The following is a 22,853-nucleotide window of genomic DNA, read 5'->3' on the forward strand; positions in this document are numbered from 1 at the left end:
ACCATTTTTTTTAACAAATCAAAATATATTTCACATGAGTTTCTACAAACTAGTCACCCTTTGCCTTGATTACAGCTTTGCACACTCCTGGCATTCGCGCATCCAGCTTTATGAGTGTAACGTGTACACTGGGAGTCGGGATGAAAGTACTGGGAGTGACTTTAATAATAACTAACAAAAGGAACAAAACGAGAAACGTGAGTAGCGTACAGACATGAAACACTGAAACAAAAACAATAACATCTAGGGAAAGAACCAAAGGGAGTGACATACAGTATATAGGGAAGGTAATCAGGCAGGTGATGGAGTCCAGGTGAGTCTGAGGCGCTGGTGCGCGTAACGATGGTGACAGCTGTGCGTAATAATGAGCAGCCTGGTGAGCTCGAGCGCCGGAGAGGGAGTATATATGACAATGAGGTAGTCACCTGGAATGTGTTTCAATTAACAGGTGTGACTTGTTAAATGTTAAATCGTGAAATGTATTTCCTTCCTTTCCTTGCCTTTGAGCCAATCAGTTGTGTTGTGACAAGGTAGAGGTGGTATACGGAAGATAGCCCTATTTAGTAAAAGACCAAGTCCATATTATGGCAAGGACAGCTCAAATAAGCAGAGAAACACCAGTCCATTATTACTTTAAGACATGAAGGTCAGTCAAATTTCAAGAACTTTGAAAATTTCTTCAAGTGCAGTTGAAAAAAACATCAAGCGCAATGATGAAACTGGCTCTCATGAGGACCGCGACAGGAAAGGAAGACCCAGAGTTACCTCTGCTGTGAGGAAGAAGTTCATTAGAGTTAACTACACCTCAGATTGCAGCCCAAATAAATGCTTCACAGAGTTCAAGTAACAGACACATCTCAACATCAACTGTTTAGAGGAGACTGCGTGAATCAGGCCTTCATGGTCAAATTAGTGCAAAGAAACTATTACTAAAGGACACCAATAACAAGAAGAGACTTGCTTGGGCCAAGAAACACAATTAATGGACATTAGTCCGGGGAAATCTGTCCTTTGGTCTAATGAGTTTTCAACCGCTGTGTCTTTGTTGAGACTCAGAGTTGGTGAATGGATGATCTCGGCATGTGTGGTTCCCACCATGAAGCATGGCGGAGGAGGTGTGATGGTGCTTTTCTGGTGACACTGTCAGTGATTTAGGCACACTTTGCCATCATGGCTACCACAGCATTCTGCAGCGATATGCCATCCCATCTGGTTTGCGCGTAGTGGGACTATCATTTGTTTTTCAACAGGACAATGACCCAACACACCTCCAGGCTGTGTAAGGGCTATTTGACCAAAAAAGAGAGTGATGGAGTGCTGCATCAGATGACTTGGCCTCCACAATCACCCAACCTCAACCCAATTGACATGGTTTGGGATGAGTTGGACTGCAGAGTGAAAGAAAAGCAGCCAAAAAGTGCTCAGACTATGTGAGAACTCCTTCAATACTGTTGGAAAATCATTACAGGTGAAGCTGGTTGAGAGAATGCCAAGAGTGTGCAACACTGTCATTAAGGCAAAGGGAGGCTACTTTGAAGAATCAAAATATATGTTGATTTGTTTAACACTTTTTTGGTTACTACATGATTCCATGTGTGTTATTTCATAGTTTTGATGTCTTTACTATAATTTTAAAATGTAGAAAATAGGCAAAATAAAGAAAAACCCTTGAATGAGTAGGTGTGTCTAAAGTTTTGACTGGTACTGTATATTTACATAAGTTTTACACTTTTTTGTTGTTGACCAATTGTGACCTAATGGGCCAGCCATCACTGAAACTATATCCTGTTTCAACCATCCATGGTCTTTCCTATGTAGGCTACAATAAGGAGAACACACTATTCTATGGAGTTTACTAGCCTACATTTGGCACATTAGTAACTGTATATGGCCTGTAACAAACTGCACAGCATGCTATTTCCACTTTGTCATGTGGTAAATCAAGGCCATGTTCGAAAATTCCCCCAAACAAAGACCTAGAAAAACGGTTGATTGGAAACAAAGGGTCTCCTTATAATGGTATATTTGACACAGCAGTATTCTCCCTCGCCTGCCTTTTGTTTGTTTTTATTTTTTTGCTTGGTCATCATTGGCAGAGCGTTTGTAATGTCAGCCACAAAGGCTAACAAACTCTGGAAGGTCCCACGCGTGAGGCTTGCGTGGGAACAGGCCAGCGTGAGATTTGTGGGGGTCTATTTCGCAGGCGCCCAGGGCCAGGCAGCCTTTAGTCTAGAATGAGACAGCCGAGGGTGAGCACCTGAGTTTTCACACACTAAAGGTGCGGCAGGGAAGAACGCACTCCGGGGATAACATCAACCGAGGCAGAGGGAGAGCGAGAACAACCACCATGTACAAGACCAGTTACCGGCGCGAGGTGCGCAAGGAGAAGTATGAGCGTTCTGATGTCTTCGAAGAGCCCTACGGCCCTGATGCATCGGCAGGCACCTCAGCTATCCAGGGCTGGGAGAGCCTGCAGGAGCTCAACAGCCGCTTCGCCCGCTATATTAATCGGGCACGCGTGCTGGAGCAGCGCAATTCCGTGTTCCGCAAGCAGCTAGAGACGCTGCAGCGGATGGAAGAGGCCAGTGGGCTTGAGGAGGCCTTTACTGAACAGATTGGCCTGAACCGGAGGCGCATCTGCGAGCTCTCTGCCGACCGTGCCAAACTTGAGCGCCAGCTAAAGGACGCATGCCGCATGCTGGACGAGTTCACCAACAAGTAAGTGATGTGCTTGCTTTTGAAAGTATTAGTGCGTGTGTTTGTGTGTGCGTCAGTAGGGCTGTGTGTTTTTTTTTAAACTGATGTGTGGATCAGAGAGAAGGAAAGTGTGTATGGACCACTCTCTGTTCATACACAGACAGGATTTAGATGAATGCTGCACAGGTGGTTGTGTTCTGAAAAAAGGGAAGCAACAGCCATTGCAAGTGCTCTCAAGGAGAGCCAGGTTGATTAAGGGCAATGACTAGTTAATCAACACAGACATTGTAAAGTCAGAAAAGCCCTATATATGAAAATCAATGTGCTCAACACACAAACGTGTTCAAATTACAGATCAATAAAAGGTAGGTCACACATCATTGTGGAATTCCTGAATTTATGTTTTGTGATTTATGTTTTGTCCTCCATAGATACAGAAATGAGTGTGAGTATCAAGAACAGCTGCGGGGTACATTGGAACAACTCAACAGGGTATGTCTGTTTGGCACAAAAAAAGTATGTATTATATAATCTGTCTAGTTAATAATCTACAAGCTTTGTCCAAGGTGTCAGATTCATAATTAAATTGTGTAACTGCAACCCTGGTAGGACTTTGTGGTCTGAGAGACAAAGCTTATGAGATCAGGATAATACAGTGTGGTGAAATAGCTTCTATTGATCTTAGAGGCTTTGGATTTAATGGAGGAATGTACTAGTGAAGAAAAAGGCTTTGTGTGGTGTTCAGTTCAACAATATAAGCATTGTCATACTGTTTGAGGCTTTATGAGAATTGGAGTCGATATATGGACCTATTGACTTCTCTTTCTTCTCTCCTTTTCTTCTTCTCTTCCCTTCTCTCGTTTTTTTCTCTTCTTCTCTCCTCGCCACTCATCCTTTTCCCCTTTATTCTCCTTTCCTAGGAGGCTGACCATAACCTGCTCAGGAACCTGGAGTTTCAGATCCAGACTCAGTTCCTTCAGGATGACATCAACTCCACCAAAGACAGACACAGAAAGGTAAGAGGTGTACAGCATACAGTGCATTCGGAAAGTATTCAGACCACTTGACTTTTTCCACATTTTGTTATGTTACAGCCTTATTCTAAAATTGATATAAAACTTTTTTTTTTAACTAATCAATCTGCACACAATACCCCATAATGACAAAGCAAAAACCATTTTTTGGAAATGTTTGGAAATATATAAAAAATATGACAATGCTAAATCACATTTACATAAGTATTCAGAACCTTTACGCAGTACTTTGTTGAAGCACCTTTGGCAGCGATTACAGGCTTGAGTCTTCTTGGGTATGACGCTACAAGCTTAACACACCTGTATTTGGGGAGTTTCTCCCATTCTTCTCTGCAGATCCTCTCAAGCGCTATCAGGTTAGATGGGGAGCGTCGCTGCACAGCTTTTTTCAGGTCTCTCCAGTGATGTTCGATCGAGTTCAAGTTTGGGCTCTGGCTTGGCCACTCAAGGACATTTAAAGACTTGTCCCGAAGCCACTCCTGGGTGGTCTTTGGCTGTCTGCTTAGGATTGTTGTCCTGTTGAAAGGGGAACCTTCACTCCAGATGTGACGCTTGGCATTCAGGCCAAAGAGTTTATTCGTGGTTTCATCAGACCAGAGAATATTGTTTCTCATGGTCTGAGAATCTTTAGGTGCCTTTTGGCAAACTACAAGCCGGCTGTCATTTGCTTTTTACGGAGAAGTGGCTTTCTTCTGGCCACTCTACCATAAAGGCCTGATTGGTGGAGTGCTGCAGAGATTGTTGTCATTCTGGAAGGTTCTCCCATCTCCACAGAAGAACGCTGGAGCCCTGTCAGAGTGAACATCAGGTTCTTGGTCATCTCTCTGATCAAGGTCCTTCTCCCCCGATTGTTCAGTTTGGCCAGGTGGTCAGCTCTAGGAAGAGACTTGGTGGTTCCAAACTTCTTCCATTTAAGAATGATAATGGAGGCCACTGTGTTCTTGGGGACCTTCAATGCTGCAGAACTGTTTTGGTACCCTTCCCCAGATATGTGCCTCGACACAATCCTCTCGGAGTTCTACGGACAATTCCTTCGGTCTCATGGCTGTTTTGGCCCTGACATGCACTGTGAACTGTAGGACCTTATATAGACAGGTGTGTGCCTTTCCAAATCATGCCCAATCAATTGAATTGACCACAGCTGGACTCCAATCAAGTTGCAGGAACATCTCAAAGATGATCAATGGAAACAGGATGAAATTGAATTCATTTAGAATAATGCTGTAACGTAATAAAATGTAGAAAAAAGTCAAGGGGTCTGAATAATTTCCGAATGCACTGTACAAATCACGTGCAATCTATTACAAACTCATTCTGCCTTTATACTGTACATTTATACGTTTACATCAGATTTATTGCAAATGATACAGATACAGTGTGCATAGCATCCCGTATTACAACTTACAAATGTAGGATCTTAATTTGACCAATTCTGTCACTGGTAAAATAATAGGGTGGGTGATTAGAGTACAAAGATATTGTGTACTATACTCTAATATTGCAACCTTGTTAAATACACCCACCCTATATGACATTTCTCTTTATCTTCCTCAGAGTTGTGTGCGCTGTGTATGTGGAGTCCAAGGTCTAATCATTTCTTGGGAAATGTCTCCTTCCCCCGTAGAACCTGTCAGAGATCCAGACCTACGTGAATATCCTGCACCAGATCAACCAGACGATACACCTGGTGCCAAATATGGCTGTGGGCACCTCTGAGGTAAGGTCTCCCCCTGTCACATGCATTTGTCTGTTTCCAGGGGAACCAGCTGAGTCAGACCAGAGGTGTCAGACCAGATAACAATAGGGCCTTGAAATCAGCTACATGTGCAGAACTTTGTGGATAACCGTGTGTCCGTGACTGGAAAATGTGTTGTGATGCTTTCGAATGTGTTGAGGTGTACTGAGCTTTCTGTGAAGTGTGACTGCCTTTTATAATAAGCTTCTGTGTGTTATGACAGGTAATCCCAGCTCACGTTGTGTCTCAGCAGAAAGTATGCTGATGCAGTCAGTTAGTCTGTAAGCTGTTTGCTTGTCTATCTTTGAAGTTGCAAGTAAATATAATATAACAGGCCTGTCTTGCCTCTGTGTGATCAGTGTGTATTATAACTGGTATGTCCTCCCTCTGTGTGAAGGAGCAGGAGAAGCAGCTGGCCCAGAGGAGAGTTCCAGCCCTGCAGAGTCAGCTGGAGGAGTATAAGAGCGCCCTCTGTCAGCTCCAAGCACAGAAGCAGCATCTGCAGTACGAGGTAGGTCCCTGTCTCTGTCACTATGACAATTTAGGAAGCATCTCACGCTCAATTGTTTGAAATTGTCCCACTCCAAATCAACCCCTAAGCCCTACCCCCCTATGCATATTAGTGAGGAAGGGAGATGAGGTAGCCGCTTTACTTGAGGTAGAAAGTTGAGATGTACCCATGGAGTACAGTACATACTGTAAATTGGTTGTAGTTGCAAAGGGGTTGCCAGTAGGTGCCAGTCATCACCTTCAGATTAGTGAGTAAAGGCGATAAAAGATACAGAGAAGTAGGAAAATACAGGTGTATTTCTTAGAAAACTAACATTAGTAAAAAAACAAGACAAACATCAAAGTCCATGTTTATTTTCTCGAAAGTTGTGAATCAATTGAATAATATTTTAGATGAACATCCCTTCAAATGAGTTTCATTTTGTCCCTACATATTTTTTCTACCTCAGCTTTACTCTCAAATTATGCTTTTCACTTTGTTCATTTTCTGTAGCTTGTACCTCAAAGCTGTCTGTGTTCCCTAGAAAAAAAGGTTTTCAAATGGTGTTCTATAACTGAAATACGTTTTATTTTAAAATATTTGAATATAATTGTTGCAAGAAATCTGAATATTTTACCTAATGTTTTTCTCCATATATTCCTCTAAAGACTCAATTCCATTTTCAATCCGAGACAGGTTGCCATGAAATATTCAATATGTGGGTTGAACACCTTTGCAGTACTACAGCTGTCACCACAACATCCTCAAAGAGTACAGTAGTCATGAGTTTCTCTTGACAAAAGTTCTGATTTATTCAGTCTTTGTATAGCCAGACACCTGGCACATGAGGTAGCTCAGGGACCACAGTAATCCATCAACTGAAGTTCAGTCATATTCAGATCCAAGAATGACAAAGATTGCATAAATAAATGCCATTTAGCAGACAATTTTACGTATGGGTGGTCCCAGGAATCGAACACACTACCTTGGCAATACAAGTCCATACTATCCCAACTGAGCTACAAAGGACCACACAAATATATAATCTGAATTAGGCAAGAAATGTTTGTTCACCCAACTCTGATATACAAGGTATGACATCAATCCATGCTTTGGTTTAGTTTCCCTGGCAGTGGGTGGCACTGTTACCAAATGCTATTAATCAAACTAATGATATTTAATGGACTTTGGTGACCTTCACAATCAATTGTAGAGACTTTCGGATGATCTGGACATTACTTGAATGGGATTTGTGCCACAAATGCTAAAACGTTAGCATTTGGAAACAGTGCCAGAGAAACTTAACCAATGCATGGAGTGCTGTCATACCTTGAACATAGATGCTTTAGAGGGTAAGGAAACCAATATGACATTTTGTAATTTGGGTGAACTATCCCTTTAAGTTTGGTTGTCAATAGCTTAACTCTTAATGGAAATATGAAATGCATTCAGTTTTCTTTAAAGAAGCAGTTTACAGTATCTCTCCGTCCATCCGTCTGCCTGTCTGTGTCAGACGTCAGTGTTGGAGAGTTCCATCATGAGCACCCAGGAGGGCTATGACGATGAGATCCAGCTGTACAACGAGCAGATTGAGTCTCTGAGGAAGGACATCGAGGAAGCCGAGGGATCCCTGGACAAATACACAAATGAGTGCCGCCACCTGGCCATGTACCAGACCTCACTGGAGAATGAGCTGGAGAGGTACAAAAGGATCATCGAGAACGAGGACAACAGGTAATTTTCTAACCACAACACACAGTGACCAGTGTCCTGCTGCTACTGGATATAGGCAGCACTTCAACGTGTTGGCTCTTGGAAAACCAGTAGTAGACTATACTGTATCAGACACATGGCGGGAATTTGAGATATTATATTTGTGTGTTTTCGACCTCAGATTTGTTTGATAATGGTTGAATATCTCTTCAGTGTTATTTATTTTTTATGTACTATTTAATTCCCTTTAATATTGCCAAATCTTTCTTTTGTTTACTGTATTAACATGTTTTCTTTTCAGTCTCTCAATGCAAAAATCTAAAAGTATACTGCACAAAAATATAAACACAACATGTTGTGTGTTGGTCCCATGTTTCATGAGCTGAAATAAAAGATCCTAGAAATGTTCCATATGCACAGAAAGCGTATTTCTCTCATATTTTGCGCACAAATGTGTTTACATCCCTGTCAATTCTAATTTCTCCATTGCAAAACTAATCCATCCACCTGACAGGTGTGGCATATCAAGAAGCTGATTAAACAGCATGATAATTACACAGATGCATCTTGTGCTGGGGACAATAAAAGGCCACTGTAAAATGTGCATTTTTGTCACACAAAACAATGCCACAGATGTGTCAAGTTTTGGCATGCTGACTACAGGACTGTCCACCAGAGCGGTTGCCAAATAATTAAATGTTAATTTCTCTACCAGTAGCCACCTCCAACTTTGTTTTAGAGAATTTGGCAGTACGTCCAACAGGGCTCACAACCACAGACCACATGTAACAACGCCAGCCCAGGACCTTCACATACGGTTTCTCCACCTGTGGGATCGTCTGAGACTAGCCACCCAGACAGCTGAAACTGTGGTTTTACACAACTAAATAATTTCTGCACAAACTGTCAGAAACGTTATCAGGGAAGCACATCTGCATTGTAGTCCTCACCAGGGTCTTGACCTGACTGCAGTTTTGCGTCGTAACTGACTTCAGTGAGCAAATGCTCACCTTTGATGTCCTCTGGCACTCTGGAGAAGTGTGCTCTTCATGGACGAATCCCGGTTTCAACTGTACCAGGCAGATGACAGACAGCGTGTATAACGTCGTGTGAGCGAGCGGTTTGCTGATGTTAATGTTGGCGGTGGGGTTATGGTTTTGGCACTCATAAGCGAACACAATTGTATTTTATCCATGGCAATTTGAATGCACAGAGCTACAATGATGAGATCCTGAGGCCCATTGTCGTGCCATTCATTCGCCATCATCACCTCATGTTTCAGCATGGTAATGCATGGCCCCATGTTGCAAGGATCTGTACACAATTCCTGGAAGGTGAAAATGTCACATTTCTTCCATGGCCTGCATACTCAGCAGACATGTCACCCATTGAGTATGTTTGGGATGCTCTGGATCGATGTATACGACAGCATGTTCCAGTTCCCACCAATATCTAGCAAGTTCGCACAGCGATTGAAGATGAGTTCGACAACATTCCACAGGCCTCAATTAACAGCCTGATCAACTCTATGCGAAGGAGATGTGTCGCATTGCATGATCAACGCCCCTACCTTTTTTTAAGGTACTTGTGACCAACAGATGCATACACTACATATGCAAAAGTATATGGATTCAGTTATTTCAGCCACACCCGTTGCTGACAGGTGTAGAAAATCGAGCACACCGCCATGCAATCTCCATAGACAAACATTGGCAGTATATTGGCCTTACTGAAGAGCACAGATGTTCAACGTGGCACTGTCATAAGATGCCACCTTTCCAACAAGTCAGTTCGTCAAATTTCTGCCCTGCAAGAGCTGCACCAGTCAACTGTACATGCTGTTATTGTGAAGTGGAAACATCTAGGAGCAACAGTGGCTCAGCCGCGAAAAGGTAGGCCACACAAGCTCACAGAACGGGACCACCGAGTGCTGAAGCGGGTAGCGCGTAAAAGTCGCCTGTCCTCGGTTGCAACACTCATTACTGAGTTTGAATCTGGCTCTGGAAGCAACGTCAGCAAAATAACCGTTTGTCAGGAGCCTCATGAAATGGCTTTGTATGGCCGAGCAGCCGCACACAAGCCTAAGATCCCTATGCGCAATGCCAAGCGTCGGCTGGAGTTGTGTAAAGCTCGCTGCCATTGGACTCTGAAGCAGTGGAACGTATTCTCTGGAGTGATGAATCATGCTTCACCATCTGGCAGTCCGACTGATGAATCTGGGTTTGGCGGATGCCAGGAGAACGCTACCTGCCCCAATGCATAGTGCAAACTGTAAAGTTTGGTGGAAGAGGAATAATGGTCTGGGGCTGTTTTTAATGATTTGGGGCAGGGCCCTTACTTCCATTGAAGGGAAATCTTAACACTACAGCATACAATGACATTCTAGATGATTCTGTGCTTCCAACTTTGTAGCAACAGTTTGGGGAAGGCCCTTTCCTGTTTCAGCATGACAATGCCCTGTGCACAAAGCGAAGTTCATACAGAAATGGTTTTTCGAGATTGGTTTGGAAGAACTTGACTGATCTGCACATAGCCCTGACTTCAACCCTTTGGGATACATTTTTTATTCCATTTTTTATTTAACTAGGCAAGTCAGTTAAGAACAAATTCTTATTTACAATGACAGCCGAGGAACAGTGGGTTAACTGCCTTGTTCAGGGGCAGAACAACAGATTTTTACCTTGTTAGCTCGGGGATTCGAGCTTCTGGTTACTTACTACCTTCTGATTACTAGTCCAATGCTCTAACCACTAGGCTACCTGTCACCCCATAATAATAATACAAATAATAGAAGTAATGTGTATTCTAAGATAAATTCATTTGTCTTTTTTAAAATTACACTGAACAAAAAATAAGAATGTGACATTCAACAATTTCTAAGATTTTACTGGGTTACAGATCATATAAGGAAATCGGTCAATCGAAATAAATTCATTAGGCCCTAATCTATAGATTTCACCACTGGGAATACAGATACACCGATGTACATGACCAAACCTGCTCGTCAAACATCTCATTCCAAAATCATGGGCATTAATATAGAGTTGCTCCCCCTATAACAAACCTCAACTCTTCTGTGAAGGCTTTCCACTAGATGTTGGAACATTGCTGTGGGGAGTTGCTTCCATTCAGCCACAAGAGCATTAGTGAGGTCAGGCACTGATGTTGGGCAATCAGACCTGTATCGCAGTCAGCTTTCAATTTGGGCTCCCGAGCAGCGCAGCGGTCTAAGGCACTGCATCTCAGTGCTGGAGGATTCACTACAGACCCTGGTTCGATTGGGAGTCCCATAGGGTGGCGCGCAATTGGCCCAGCGGCGTGCGGGTTAGGGTTTGGCCGGGGTAGGCCATCATTGTAAAGAAGAATTTGTTCTTAACTGACTAGCCTAGTTAAATAAAAGGTTCAATAAAAGGTAAAACAAAACATTTGTATAATGTTTATTACTAACACATAAAAATACACTATCACTTGCTGTGGTGGTAACTAACATTTCTTCATCATTCTCTTCCACAGGTTGAATTCAGCGATAATTGGGACTCCCATTACCTTGTTCACCACCAATTACCGCTACACCCACACACCCACTGTGTCGAGCAGGGGCAGAGGTGAGGGCATGCCATGTCTCATTCCACAGCTGCTTCACACGGATAGTCTCCATACATACAGAGCAGACACATAACACCCCGTCGTCATCATTGGCTATAACCACACTAGCTAGAACCCTAATGTATACAGCCACACAGTGATGTGTATCCTACCCACTCAGATACAAAGACCATAGAACAGAAAGCACAATGGATCCTCCTGGGGTTTATTCATGGCAGATAAGGATGATCATGGTCCCGTAGGGGTACTATCCTCCTTGGATAATGTATTTAGAATGTGAGTGTATTGTTTTGTTGTCTCCAGACATCACGCAAGCCATCCAGGACATCACCAGTGTCAAGCCTCGCCAGAAGCACTTGGCCAAGAAGGTCCTGAAGAAGAAGGAGATCAGCCCCAAAGATGTGATGGACAGTGGCCAGGAGGAGAGAGTCGGTGGAGCTGAACACATGGAGGACGAGGAGCGAGGGGTGGCAGGGGAGGAAGGCGAGGTGAAGAGGGAGGAGCAGAGGTCCCTGTACACGCCCCAGGATGTGCCAGACGGGGCTCAGATCAGCAAAGCCTTCGACACGCTTTGTAACATTGTCAGGGACCGAATGAGGAAGTACAAGAAGCCAGAGCCAATTGCTGACTTTTACACCAAGGGGCGCTATGTGCTGGTGACAGGCGATGGCAGCTACCCCCACCCTCACTTCTACACCTCCAGCCCCTCCGCCGGACACGTCTTCGTCACCATCCGCAACGGCATGGTCTCCCCTTATGACCCCTTCGGGCCTTACACCCCCTCCCCCAACCCCCCTCATCCTCAGCCCATGCCACCCCCTGGTCCCCTTACCCCCACCCAGCCCTCTGACGGAGAGGGGGGGAAAGGAGACGATAAGGGAGGAAAAGGTGGTGTGAAGGGGAAATCAAGGGGTGGAGACCCCGAGCCTAGGCCGAAGAACCCTACTCCCCCCACAGCCCAACCCTGCCCCCAAAGGCCCCAGCAATCCCTCCGGACCCAAGGGGGGTAAAGACGACAGTCACCGCAGGGGCCCTCCTCCCATGCCCTCCCCCCGTGGCGCTAGCAGCATGCCCCCTGACTCCATGAGCTACGAGAAGGTGGAGATGGTGGAGTCAGTGGAAAAGTTCTCCAATGACCGCAAGACCAAGGGCTATGAGGAGACAGCCATGGTGGTGGAGACCATGATCGAGAAGACCAGCAAAAAGAAGAACTGAGTCTGAGATAAGGTCGACCTTTGCCAAAATATCTCACAGGTTTTGCCTCACCTTATGCCAGTAAGAACAAACACTGAGGCATTATGTGACTCTGCTAAAGACACATTCTAAAGACATTGTTCCCACCCTATATGAAACCAACCTTAAAGAGACAGTTCTTCCTGATACTGCTCCTCTATTCGCTCACGCTTTCTGGCTTTGCGTTCCGCAAGTGTTAGCTGGTTCCATAATGCTGCTATTGTTGTTTTCTACCTACGCCGTAACCTTACACATTAAATGTCTGAAAACAAGAAGTACGAACATCAAAACTACAAGCCCCCTTGTCATCTCAACCCCCAAAGTAGAGTAAACATGGCTTGATGTGTGAAAAAACCTCTAACATTTTTATAAATTGATGACATGCTACTGCCCTCATGGATGTTTGCCACCCTTCCAAACCAAAGCTGCCCCCAAACCCAAGAGCTCATTTGTTCAATTGGATGCCATCGACTGCCCTCAACACAGACTTTCTGTGTATAAAATTGCTTTAATAATAAAAAAGAATCAAGCTTTAAAAGCGCAAAGCTCTACTGTCTTTGTGTTTGGACATTAGCACCACTCTTATGACACACTCATAGCTTTGTTCCATTACAAATGAATGCCCCAATCCTTCATATCATCTCATTTCAATCCATTGAAATGTGCCAAAGAGATATTAAATGATTCATATTATATTCTTTGAATAATAAGAGCGGATGTTTCAGATTTTTACTTTTCGTATGCAGTTAAAGCATTATTGACTAACTTTATAATGATGGTAGAGGTGATGGATGCCTAGTTTTTAACTGATCACCCTGTTTGACTTGCATACTAGAGGTATAGACTAGACTGAGCTAGTGCAGTGTTTAGTAAACATTGGGTGTCTCTCAGCACGGAGTGATAGGTGCAGTTACTGAAGGAGAGTCATCCATTTTTCATTGAGATGAACTGGAGGAGCAGACAGCGACCTCTGAACTCTGCACAATCCACTTTCCCTTAGAGGGACAGACAAGAGAGAGAGAGAAAGAGAGAGAGCCAGAAAACGTGTGTGTGTGTGTGTGTGTGTGTGTGTGTGTGACAGAATAACAAAAGTAAGAGCTACAGAGTGTGGCAGAAGACAATGCTGTTTTATACTGTATTCCCGGTCCTGATCTCACACCCAGTGTGTGATGTAAATGTCACTGTGCTTTGTGCTCTTGAGTGAACAGATAAGTGCTTCCCATTACAGCATAGGCTTCAATTGTCTGGCATTGATCATTGTAAGGCCAAATGACTTACCTTAGAAAGTGAAATTGGAATACAGAGCCACCTATCTTCCAGTTCCTATCTTTCTCTTCCTCATTCAAATGACAAGACATTTCTGCTACCTTGCCTGTGCATTGCAGAGTGGTGCAAATCACTGAGGTGCTTTAACAAACAGCTGAATAGATTTATTATAGTATACGCAAAGGTTATTCTGCAATATGCTTTGAGGACCACAGGCTGCAAAATAAATCACACGATCCTTGTCTTGTTTATATAGAAACAGTTGCTTTGCACGAATATAAATGGACAGAAGTATCACTCCTCTGTTTGCAAGATATTAAACTTTAAGTAGAATGACACTAAAAATAATTTACAGTCACAAACTGTACAACAGTTGGTTCACCAGAGGTGGAGGTGTGGGGGAAAGCAAGAACACCATATAGTGGGATGCATTATGTTTATATACATTTTTGTCATGTGTAAAAAAAAAACAGACCGAAAGCCAGATAAGATCTTTTTGTTTTCTCCATAGAACAGATTATTTTAAGTTTACACTTTTATCATCATCATCGGATTACAAGAAACATTCATTGGAAGTAGATGGCTAATATAAACACAGAAAAACTAAAAGCAGAGAAAAGGGCGAAAGAAAGAAAATGAGAGAGGAGAGAAAGGGAGTCGGGAGAGAAAGTGTGAGAGAGGGCAAGATAAACCGAGAAGGGGCAGAGAAAGTGAGAGAAGTGGAAAGTGCGAGAAAGAAAGAGAGGAGAAGTGAGAGAAAGATAGGAGAGAAGTAGAGAGCGAGACCGGCCCGGCATGCAGACCTGACCAGACAGTGTTTAGTTATCTACGTCAGCTAGTTTTTACTCAGCAGACTTTTCAGACTCCTCTCCACTGCCTCGTCCAGCTCTTCCTCCAGCTCCTCCTTTTTTGACATGGCTAGTTTGGACTGGTAGTCGCGCACTATCTGGTCTATGTAAGGGGCACTTTGTGTTCCATGGAGCATGAGGGTCCACTCCTTCAGGGCCCCTCTCTGTGGCTCGTCTCCCTGGAAGCCCACCTCCAGGACCCAGTTCCCGCGGGGGTCCTCTCCCCAGGTGTGTGTGGTCATAAAGGGCCACTTGTCAAAGCCCACCTTGGCGTCGTCGTCCCGGGGCCGGCAGCTCAGCAGGATGGACTTGGTGCCCATGGGGGAGGTCATGTTGATGTTGAGGTCGCCACGGCGACTACCATTGACTGTGACCACAGCCTGAACGTGCTCCAGGTAGCGGACAAAGTTGTCCTTCCCCTGGCAGGAGTCAGTGGAGATGGTCAGGATCAGCTTGCCACCCGATTGGATCTTACTGAAGGGAAAGATGGGAGGGGGGGATTAGGAAGGTGAAGGCAAAAGAAGAGTCAAGTGAGACAAAGGAAAAAAAGGTGATAAACGGAGGATAATAAAAAGGGACAACAGGGGGAGAGAGATGGACAGAGGGATGGAGAAGACTTGAAAGGGAGACAAAAGATGAAAGGTGGGAAAGGAAGGGTCATAGAATGACAAAAATACAGGTAGATGGAGAAAGGAAAACATGACAGAAAGATATAGAGAAACGGGAATACAAAAATGTATTAAGGTAGAGAGATTTGAGAGAGGAAGAAACAGAAGGACAGAGAGAGAGAGAAATAATAACATAATCAGTATTCTGGTTAACTCCTTGAGACCACAGGTGTCCCCTGTATCTAATTAAATCTGAGATTCAGCCTGCGGGTGCAGAGTATTTACCATAGCCCAGTCTGTCTAGACCTCCGCACTCATAGCTCCTTCTATTACCTGACCTACTTAGCATGGACCCAGCAGACCCTGACTGAGCACTAGTGCTGCCTCAAATCCTGCTCCCCCACGGAAACCCAACAACTATAGAAACCATGCTTGGTTTGCCATGAAATTATTCTAGGAAACCGAAGAGTGGGCTTTTGGTTAGGCTTAGACTAGAATATGTTACCTACCCCTATCTTAGCTGGCATTCATTATTGGAGAATGAGATTCACTTGATAAATAAAAATAAAGCATTTCATCATCATAAAATATGCAATTGTATTAACTTTTTCCTGCAAAATAAATATAATTTCCGTTGTAAAAACCTTTTCCGACAGTGCCGTGATGAATATGATGATCACGGTGTTAATTTCATGCATGTCTCTCCTTTGAAACAGTTTCTTGATGTGGGGTGGCATAATTTCTCACATTTTTATTTTCTCTGGTGTGATGAATCACACTTTACCATGTGGCAGTCTGATGGACGAATCTGGGTTTGGCAGACTCCAGGAGAATTTTACCTGCCCCAAAGCATAGTGCCAACTCTAAAGTTTGGTGGAGGGAAATATTAACGCTACAGCATGCAATGACATTCAAGACAATTCTGTGCTTCCAACATTGTGGCAACAGTTTGGGGAAGGTACTTTCCCGTTTCAGTATGACAATTGCCCAGTGCACAAAGCGAGGTCCATACAAAAATGGTTTGGCGAGAATTGTGTGGAAGAACTTGCCTGGCCTGCACAGAGCCCTGACCTCAACCTCATCGATGAATTGGAAAGCTGACTGTGAGCCAGGCCTAATTGCCCCTCATCAGTGCCCGACCTCACTAATGCTCTTGTGGCTGAATGGAAGTAAGTCCCCACAGAAATGTTCCAACATCTAACGGAAAGCCTTCCCAGAAGAGTAGAGGCTGTTATAGCAGCAAAGGGGGGACCAACTCCATATTAATGCCCATGATTTTGGAATGAGATGTTCGACGAGCAGGTGTCTACGTGCAGTGGAGGAGATCTTCATGGGCTATACTCGGCCTTGTCTCAGGGTAGTAAGTTGGTGGTCTGTTGATATCCCTCTAGTGTTGTGGGGGCTGTGCTTTGGCAAAGTGTCAATGGGTATCGTCAGACGGGGCCACAGTGTCCCCCGAGACACCCCCCTGTCTCAGCCTCCAGTATCTATACTGCAATAGTCTATGGCCGGGGGACTAGGGTCAGTCTGTTATATTTGGTGTAATTATCCTATTATTTCTGGTGTCCTGTGTGAATTTAAGTATGGTCCCCCTCCAGTTTCAACTGTTCTGCCTCCGGCTATGGAACCCTAACCTGTTCACCGGACGTGCTACCTTGTCCCGAACCTGCCGTTTTCGACTCTCTCTTTCTCTCTCGCTCTCTCTCGCTTTCTCTCTCTCGCTTTCTCTCTCTCGCTCTCTCTCTCTACCGCATGCTCGGCTGTGAAAAGCCAACTGACATTTACACCTGAGGTACTGACATGGTACACCCTCTACAACCACTGTGATTATTATTTGACCCTGCTGGTCATCTATGAACGTTTGAACATCTTGAAGAACAATCTGGCCTTAATGGCCAGGTACTCTTATAATCTCCACCCGGCACAGTCAGAAGAGGACTGGCCACCCCTCAGAGCCTGGTTCTTCTCTAGGATTCTTTGTAGGTTGATTTGATTTAGGGTATCAAATTCCCAATTCATGCGACAAAACCAACTTCATAAGAGGTTTAAAAAATAGGCTCGGTTTGACTCAAAATTCCATGATGGACAGTAAGGTATTGTTAGCAGAAGAGATACTTAATTCACCAATACATTTATTGGTAGTCCAAAAAATATTGCTATCAGGTTGTAAATCACAGTTGGCCTGGTACATTATTTTGCTGCCTCCACCCATTCAGGATGCACTACTTCCGTGTCCACTACTCAATATTTTGGAAAAAACAGACGAATGTAACTAACTCTGGGAATGTCAATACAATCAAACTAGCAAGGGCAATGATCACAAGTCAGTCATATGCTAGTGTATCTATTTATGTAGCTATTTATTTACTGTAGCAAGCTAAAAACATAGAGCTTAACATTAGCTAGTTAGTTAGAGAGCTGCTGGAAGGATATCATGTCATTGGAGGAGTGGGTGAGCCACCAGACTTTTTCCCCTCATATCGTTTTTCGGTGGCTACAGATAGAGATTCAGGTGTCATTTGGTTATCTAGTGAGAAATTTAAATCACTTTGCTAGCTAGCTATGAGGAACTTGAACGACTTTTATCTAGTTCAGCATATCTCTTGCATTCGTAAATTCACTCAAAATAAATTATGGATTTATGAATGCGCAACACCCGCTGAATATGACCGGTGCCAGTAAACTTCTGCAAAAAAGTAATTCAATGGTTGCCAGCAGCACAGTTAATCACTAAGGCTCTGGCTAATGTAAACAAGCTAACCAGCTCTACTCATTTGTGTCTGGAAGCAGCTAGCCAACTTTAGCCAGTCAGCTTGTTTGCTTAACTGCCATTGTGAGGAATGTGCAGATCAATCCTACTCCTTGGCCTGAGCGTTCCTGTATCAATAGCGCAGTGTATGCTCTGAACCCAAGGAGACCGAAAAGCTCCGAATTTATGAACAGACAATCTGACAATGCTCTGAATTTACAAACCACCCACTGGAGGCAATTTATTAACATACCCCTAGTTGTCAATCAATTTTATTTGGCATTGGCAAAATGAGCGGGCAGGCAGGTAGGTAAGTTCCCATTCAGTTGTCAAAACATGGGTTGGGACAAGCATGCATTGGCAGGCAAGCTGCAGAAGGATGCTTACTAATGATCTAAAGTCATACTGTTGCTACTGCCTGGAAACACACAGTCGAGTTCAAAGTGAATTATGTCAGGCCCATGTGGCAAATAACTTATTTGCATAAAGGCGTACTGTAGCTCTGATTGACTATCTGTGTAGACTCCAGTCCTGGACGAGACAAACTTTTTTATTATGTTTTATGGGTCGAACTGCAGAGTAACCACACAGTCAGGCAATGGACCAGACATACAGTTGAAGTCCGAAGTTAACATACGCTTAGGTTGGAAATATCAAAACACATTTTTCAACTAATCCACACATTTCTTGATAACAAACTATAGTTTTGGCAAGTAAGTTAGGACATCTACTTTGTGCATGACACAAGTAATTTTTCCAACAATTGTTTACAAACAGATTATTTCACTTATAATTTACTGTATCACAATTCCAGTGGGGCAGAAGTTTACAAACAATACGTTGACTGTGCCTTTAAACAGCTTGGAAAATTCCAGAAAAATGATGTCATGGCTTTAGAAGCTTCTGATAGGCTAATTGATATAATTTGAGTCAATTGGAGGTGTACCTGTGTATGTATTTCAAGGCCTACCTTCAAACTCAGTGCCTCTTTGCCTCACATCATGGGATAATCAATAGAAATCAGACAAGACCTCAGAAAATAAATTGTAGACCTCCACAACTCTGATCCATTCTTGCAATTTCCAAACGCCCGAAGGTACCAGGTTCATCTGTACAAACAATAGTACGCAAGTATAAACACCATGGGACCACGCAGCCATCATACCGCTCAGGAAGGAAACGCTTTCTGACTCCAAGAGATGAATGTATTTTGGTGTGAAAAGAGCAAATCAATCTGCGAAAAACAGCAAAGGACCTTGTGAAGATGCTGGAGGAAACAGGTACAAAAGTATCTATATCCACAGTAAAACAAGTCCCATATCGACATAAACTGAAAGGCCGCTCAGCAAGGAAGAAGCCACTGCTCCAAAACCGCCATAAAAAAAGCCAGACTATGGTTTGCAACTACACATGGGGACCAAGATTGTACTTTTTGGAGAAATGTCCTCTAGTCTGATGAAACAAAAATAGAACTGTTTGGCCATAATTACCATCGTTGTGTTTGGAGGAAAAAGGGGGATGCTTGCAAGCCGAAGAACACAATTCCACCCATGAAGCACGGGGGTGGCAGCATCATGTTGTGGGGGGTGCTTTGCTGCAGGAGGGACTGGTGCACTTCACAAAATAGATGGCATCATGAGGGACGAAACTTATGTGGATATATTGAAGAAACATCTCAAGACATCAGTCAGGAAGTTAAAGCTTGGTCGCAAATGGGTCTTCCAAATGGACAATGACCCCAAGCATACTTCAAAAGTTGTGGCAAAATGGCTTAAAACAAAGTCAAGGTATTGGAGTGGCCATCACAAAGCCCTGACTTCAATCCTATAGAAGATGTGTGGGCAGAACTGAAAAAGTGTTTGTGAGCAAGGAGGCCTACAAACCTGACTCAGTTACACCAGCTCTGTCAGGAGGAATGGGCCAAAATTCCCCGGAGTTTAAATGTATTTTGCTTAGGTGTATTTAATCTTCTGACTTCAACTGTAGCTAAATACAAACAAACCTACGGTCGTGGCCAAAAGTTTTGAGAATGACACAAATTTTAATTTTCACAAAGTCTGCTGCCTCATTTTGTATGATGTCAATTTGCATATACTGCAGAATGTTATGAAGAGTGATCAGATGAATTGCAATTAATTGCAAAGTCCCTCTTTGCCATGCAAATGAACTGAATCTGCCTGTCACGCCCTGGTCTTAGAATTTTGTGTTTTCTTTATTATTTTGGTCAGGCCAGGGTGTGACATGGGTTTATTATGTGGTGTGTTTTGTCTTGGGGTTTTAGTAGGTATTGGGATTGTGGCTTAGTAGGGTTATCTAGTAAAGTCTATGGTTGCCTGAAGTGGTTCTCAATCAGAGGCAGGTGATTATCGTTGTCTTTGATTGGGAACCATATTTAGGCAGCCATATTCTTTGAGTGTTTCTTCCTGTCTCTGTGTTAGTTTGCACCAGCATAGGCTGTTTCGGTTTTCATGTTACGTTTATTGTTTTTGTATTGTTCGTGTTTATTCGGTTATTGAACATTTATCAAAATTACCACGCTGCATTTTGGTCTGATCCTTGCTACACCTCTTCGTCAGAGGAGGAGATAGAATAAAACCGTGACACTGCCAAAAACATTTCCACTGCATTTCAGCCCTGCCACAAAAGGACCAGCTGACATCATGTCAGTGATTGTTGAGTGTTGACGAGAACAGGGCTGGAGATCACTCTGTCATGCTGATTGAGTTCGAATAACAGACTGGAAGCTTCAAAAGGAGGGTGGTGCTTGGAATCGTTGTTCTTCCTCTGTCAACCATGGTTTCCTGCAAGGAAACGTGCCGTCATTATTGCTTTGCACAAAAAGTGCTTCACAGGCAAGGATATTGCTGCCAGTAAGATTGCACCTAAATCAACCATTTATCGGATCATCAAGAACTTCAAGGAGAGCGGTTCAATTGTTGTGAAGAAGGCTTCAGGGCGCCCAAGAAAGTCCAGCAAGTGCCAGGACCGTCTCCTAAAGTTGATTCAGCTGTGGGATCGGGGCACCACCAGTACAGAGCTTGCTCAGGACTGGCAGCAGGCGGTTGTGGGTGCATCTGTATGCACAGTGAGGCGAAGACTTTTGGAGGATGACCTGGTGTCAAGAAGGGCAGCAAAGAAGCCACTATAAATATCAGGGACAGATGGATATTCTGCAAAAGGTATAGGGATTGGACTGCTGAGGACTGGGGTAAAGGGATTTTCTCTGATGAATCCCCTTTCTGATTGTTTGGGGCATCCGGCAAAAAGCTTGTCGGAAGAAGACAAGGTGAGCGCTACCATCAGTCCTGTGTCATGCCAACAATAAAGCATCCTGAGACCATTCATGTGTGGGGTTGCTTCTCAGCCAAGGAAGTGGGCTCACTCACAATTGTGCCTAAGAACACAGCCATGAATAAAGAATGGTCCCAACACATCCTCTGAGAACAACTTCTCCCAAACATCCAGGAACAGTTTGGTGACGAACAATGCCTTTTCCAGCATGATGGAGCACCTTGCCATAAGGTAACTGTGATAACTAAGTGGCTCGGGGAACAAAACATCGATATTGTGGGTCCATGGCCAGGAAACTCCCCAGACCTTAATCCCATTGAGATCTTGTGGTCAATCCAGAAGAGGTGGGTGGAAAAACAAAACCCCACAAATTCTGACAAACTCCAAGCATTGATTATGCAATAATGGGCTGCCATCAGTCAGGATGTGGCCCAGAAGTTAATTGACAGCATACCAGGGCAGATTGTAGAGGTCTTGAAAAAGAAGGGTCAACACTGCAAATATTGTCTCTTTGCATCAACTTCATGTAATTGTCAATAAAAGCCTTTGACAGTTATCTAAAGACACTGAGGCAGCAGACTTTGTGAATATTAATGTGTGTCATTCTCAAAACTTTTGGCGACGACTGTACATCTTAGTACTACTATTTTCAGCCAGGTCGGTAATGTATTGTCTGTACAGTGCCCGGTCACTTACTGGACATCCTGCAATGATCCAGCCACGCAGTGAAAACGCTCGGGGACAGTCTTCCACTCCTTGGCCATCTTGACCATGCCGCCAGCGTCCAGCACACCGTAACCAAACAGGTGGTTGAATTCCAGGCCCACGCCGTTCCTCCGCCACTGGTGCACCTCGTCATGTAGCTGGTTTCTCTTGGAGGTCAGCACGGACAAGTGCTGCATGTCCCTCCATGTCAGGTTTGGACTGCAGAGGGGATGAAGGGGTGAGGGGGAGAGACAAGACAGAGTTAGATTTGTATTTATTTGATTGAACCTTTATTTAACTAGGCAGTCAGTTAAGAATACATTCTTATTTACAATGACGGCCTAGCCCGGCCAAACCCCAACCCGGACGACACTGGGCCAATTGTGCGCCGTCCTATGGGATGGAGTTTTAGCCTGCCTGGTGTCATCAGTTAGATATATAAATAAATACTTAGCTAGATATCTAATTGTGTCGTTATCTGTGATATGATTCCTAAAAATAATGAGCCTGCTGGCTGTTGATTGCAAGAATAAATGGCGCCTAAGCCTAACCCTAACCCTTATGATGATAGCTAGGTAGCTAGCATGGTAACTAAATCATCCTGGTTTAGTTTACAACTGTCAATGTTGTATTTTTGTTATGTACTATTAGGCTACATGTACACACACTGTATGCAATTATTTCTCTCTCCTCTCTGACACTGGTGGACTGTCCGCTCTCAGACCATCTTGGGGACTACACTGTAGATATGTCACCTGTGCACCAGGCAGTCAATATTTGTTTTTTTAACAAGGAAAGTCAGTTAAGAACAAATTCTTAGGAACAATGGCCTAGGAACAATGGATTAACTGCCTTGTTCAGGGGCAGAACAACATATT

General features: G+C 43.8%; 2 protein-coding genes across 2 annotated transcripts in view; one reads left to right on the plus strand and one right to left on the minus strand.

Annotated features, from left to right (window-relative positions):
* Nucleotides 1-2,112: 2,112 nt before the first annotated feature.
* LOC115113226 (filensin-like) lies at nt 2,113-13,053 on the plus strand. The gene is given in 9 exon segments (XM_029640625.2): nt 2,113-2,718; nt 3,129-3,189; nt 3,618-3,713; nt 5,356-5,448; nt 5,864-5,977; nt 7,470-7,690; nt 11,183-11,274; nt 11,579-12,230; nt 12,232-13,053. Coding segments are annotated over 9 exon segments (1,959 nt in total). The 5' UTR covers nt 2,113-2,347; the 3' UTR covers nt 12,491-13,053.
* Nucleotides 13,054-13,929: 876 nt separating this feature from the next.
* Nucleotides 13,930-22,853, minus strand: part of LOC115113227 (neuroendocrine convertase 2-like) — an 81,893-nt gene continuing 72,969 nt past the window's right edge. Inside the window, exons 11-12 of the mRNA XM_029640627.2 lie at nt 21,967-22,194; nt 13,930-15,096 (exon numbers count right to left, since the gene is read on the minus strand). Coding sequence (XP_029496487.2) covers nt 14,610-15,096; nt 21,967-22,194 — 715 coding nt within the window. The 3' untranslated portion in view covers nt 13,930-14,609. The remainder of the gene's footprint in view (nt 15,097-21,966; nt 22,195-22,853) is intronic.

The sequence above is a fragment of the Oncorhynchus nerka genome, linkage group LG28, assembly GCF_034236695.1.
Source record: "Oncorhynchus nerka isolate Pitt River linkage group LG28, Oner_Uvic_2.0, whole genome shotgun sequence".
NCBI lineage: Eukaryota > Metazoa > Chordata > Actinopteri > Salmoniformes > Salmonidae > Oncorhynchus > Oncorhynchus nerka.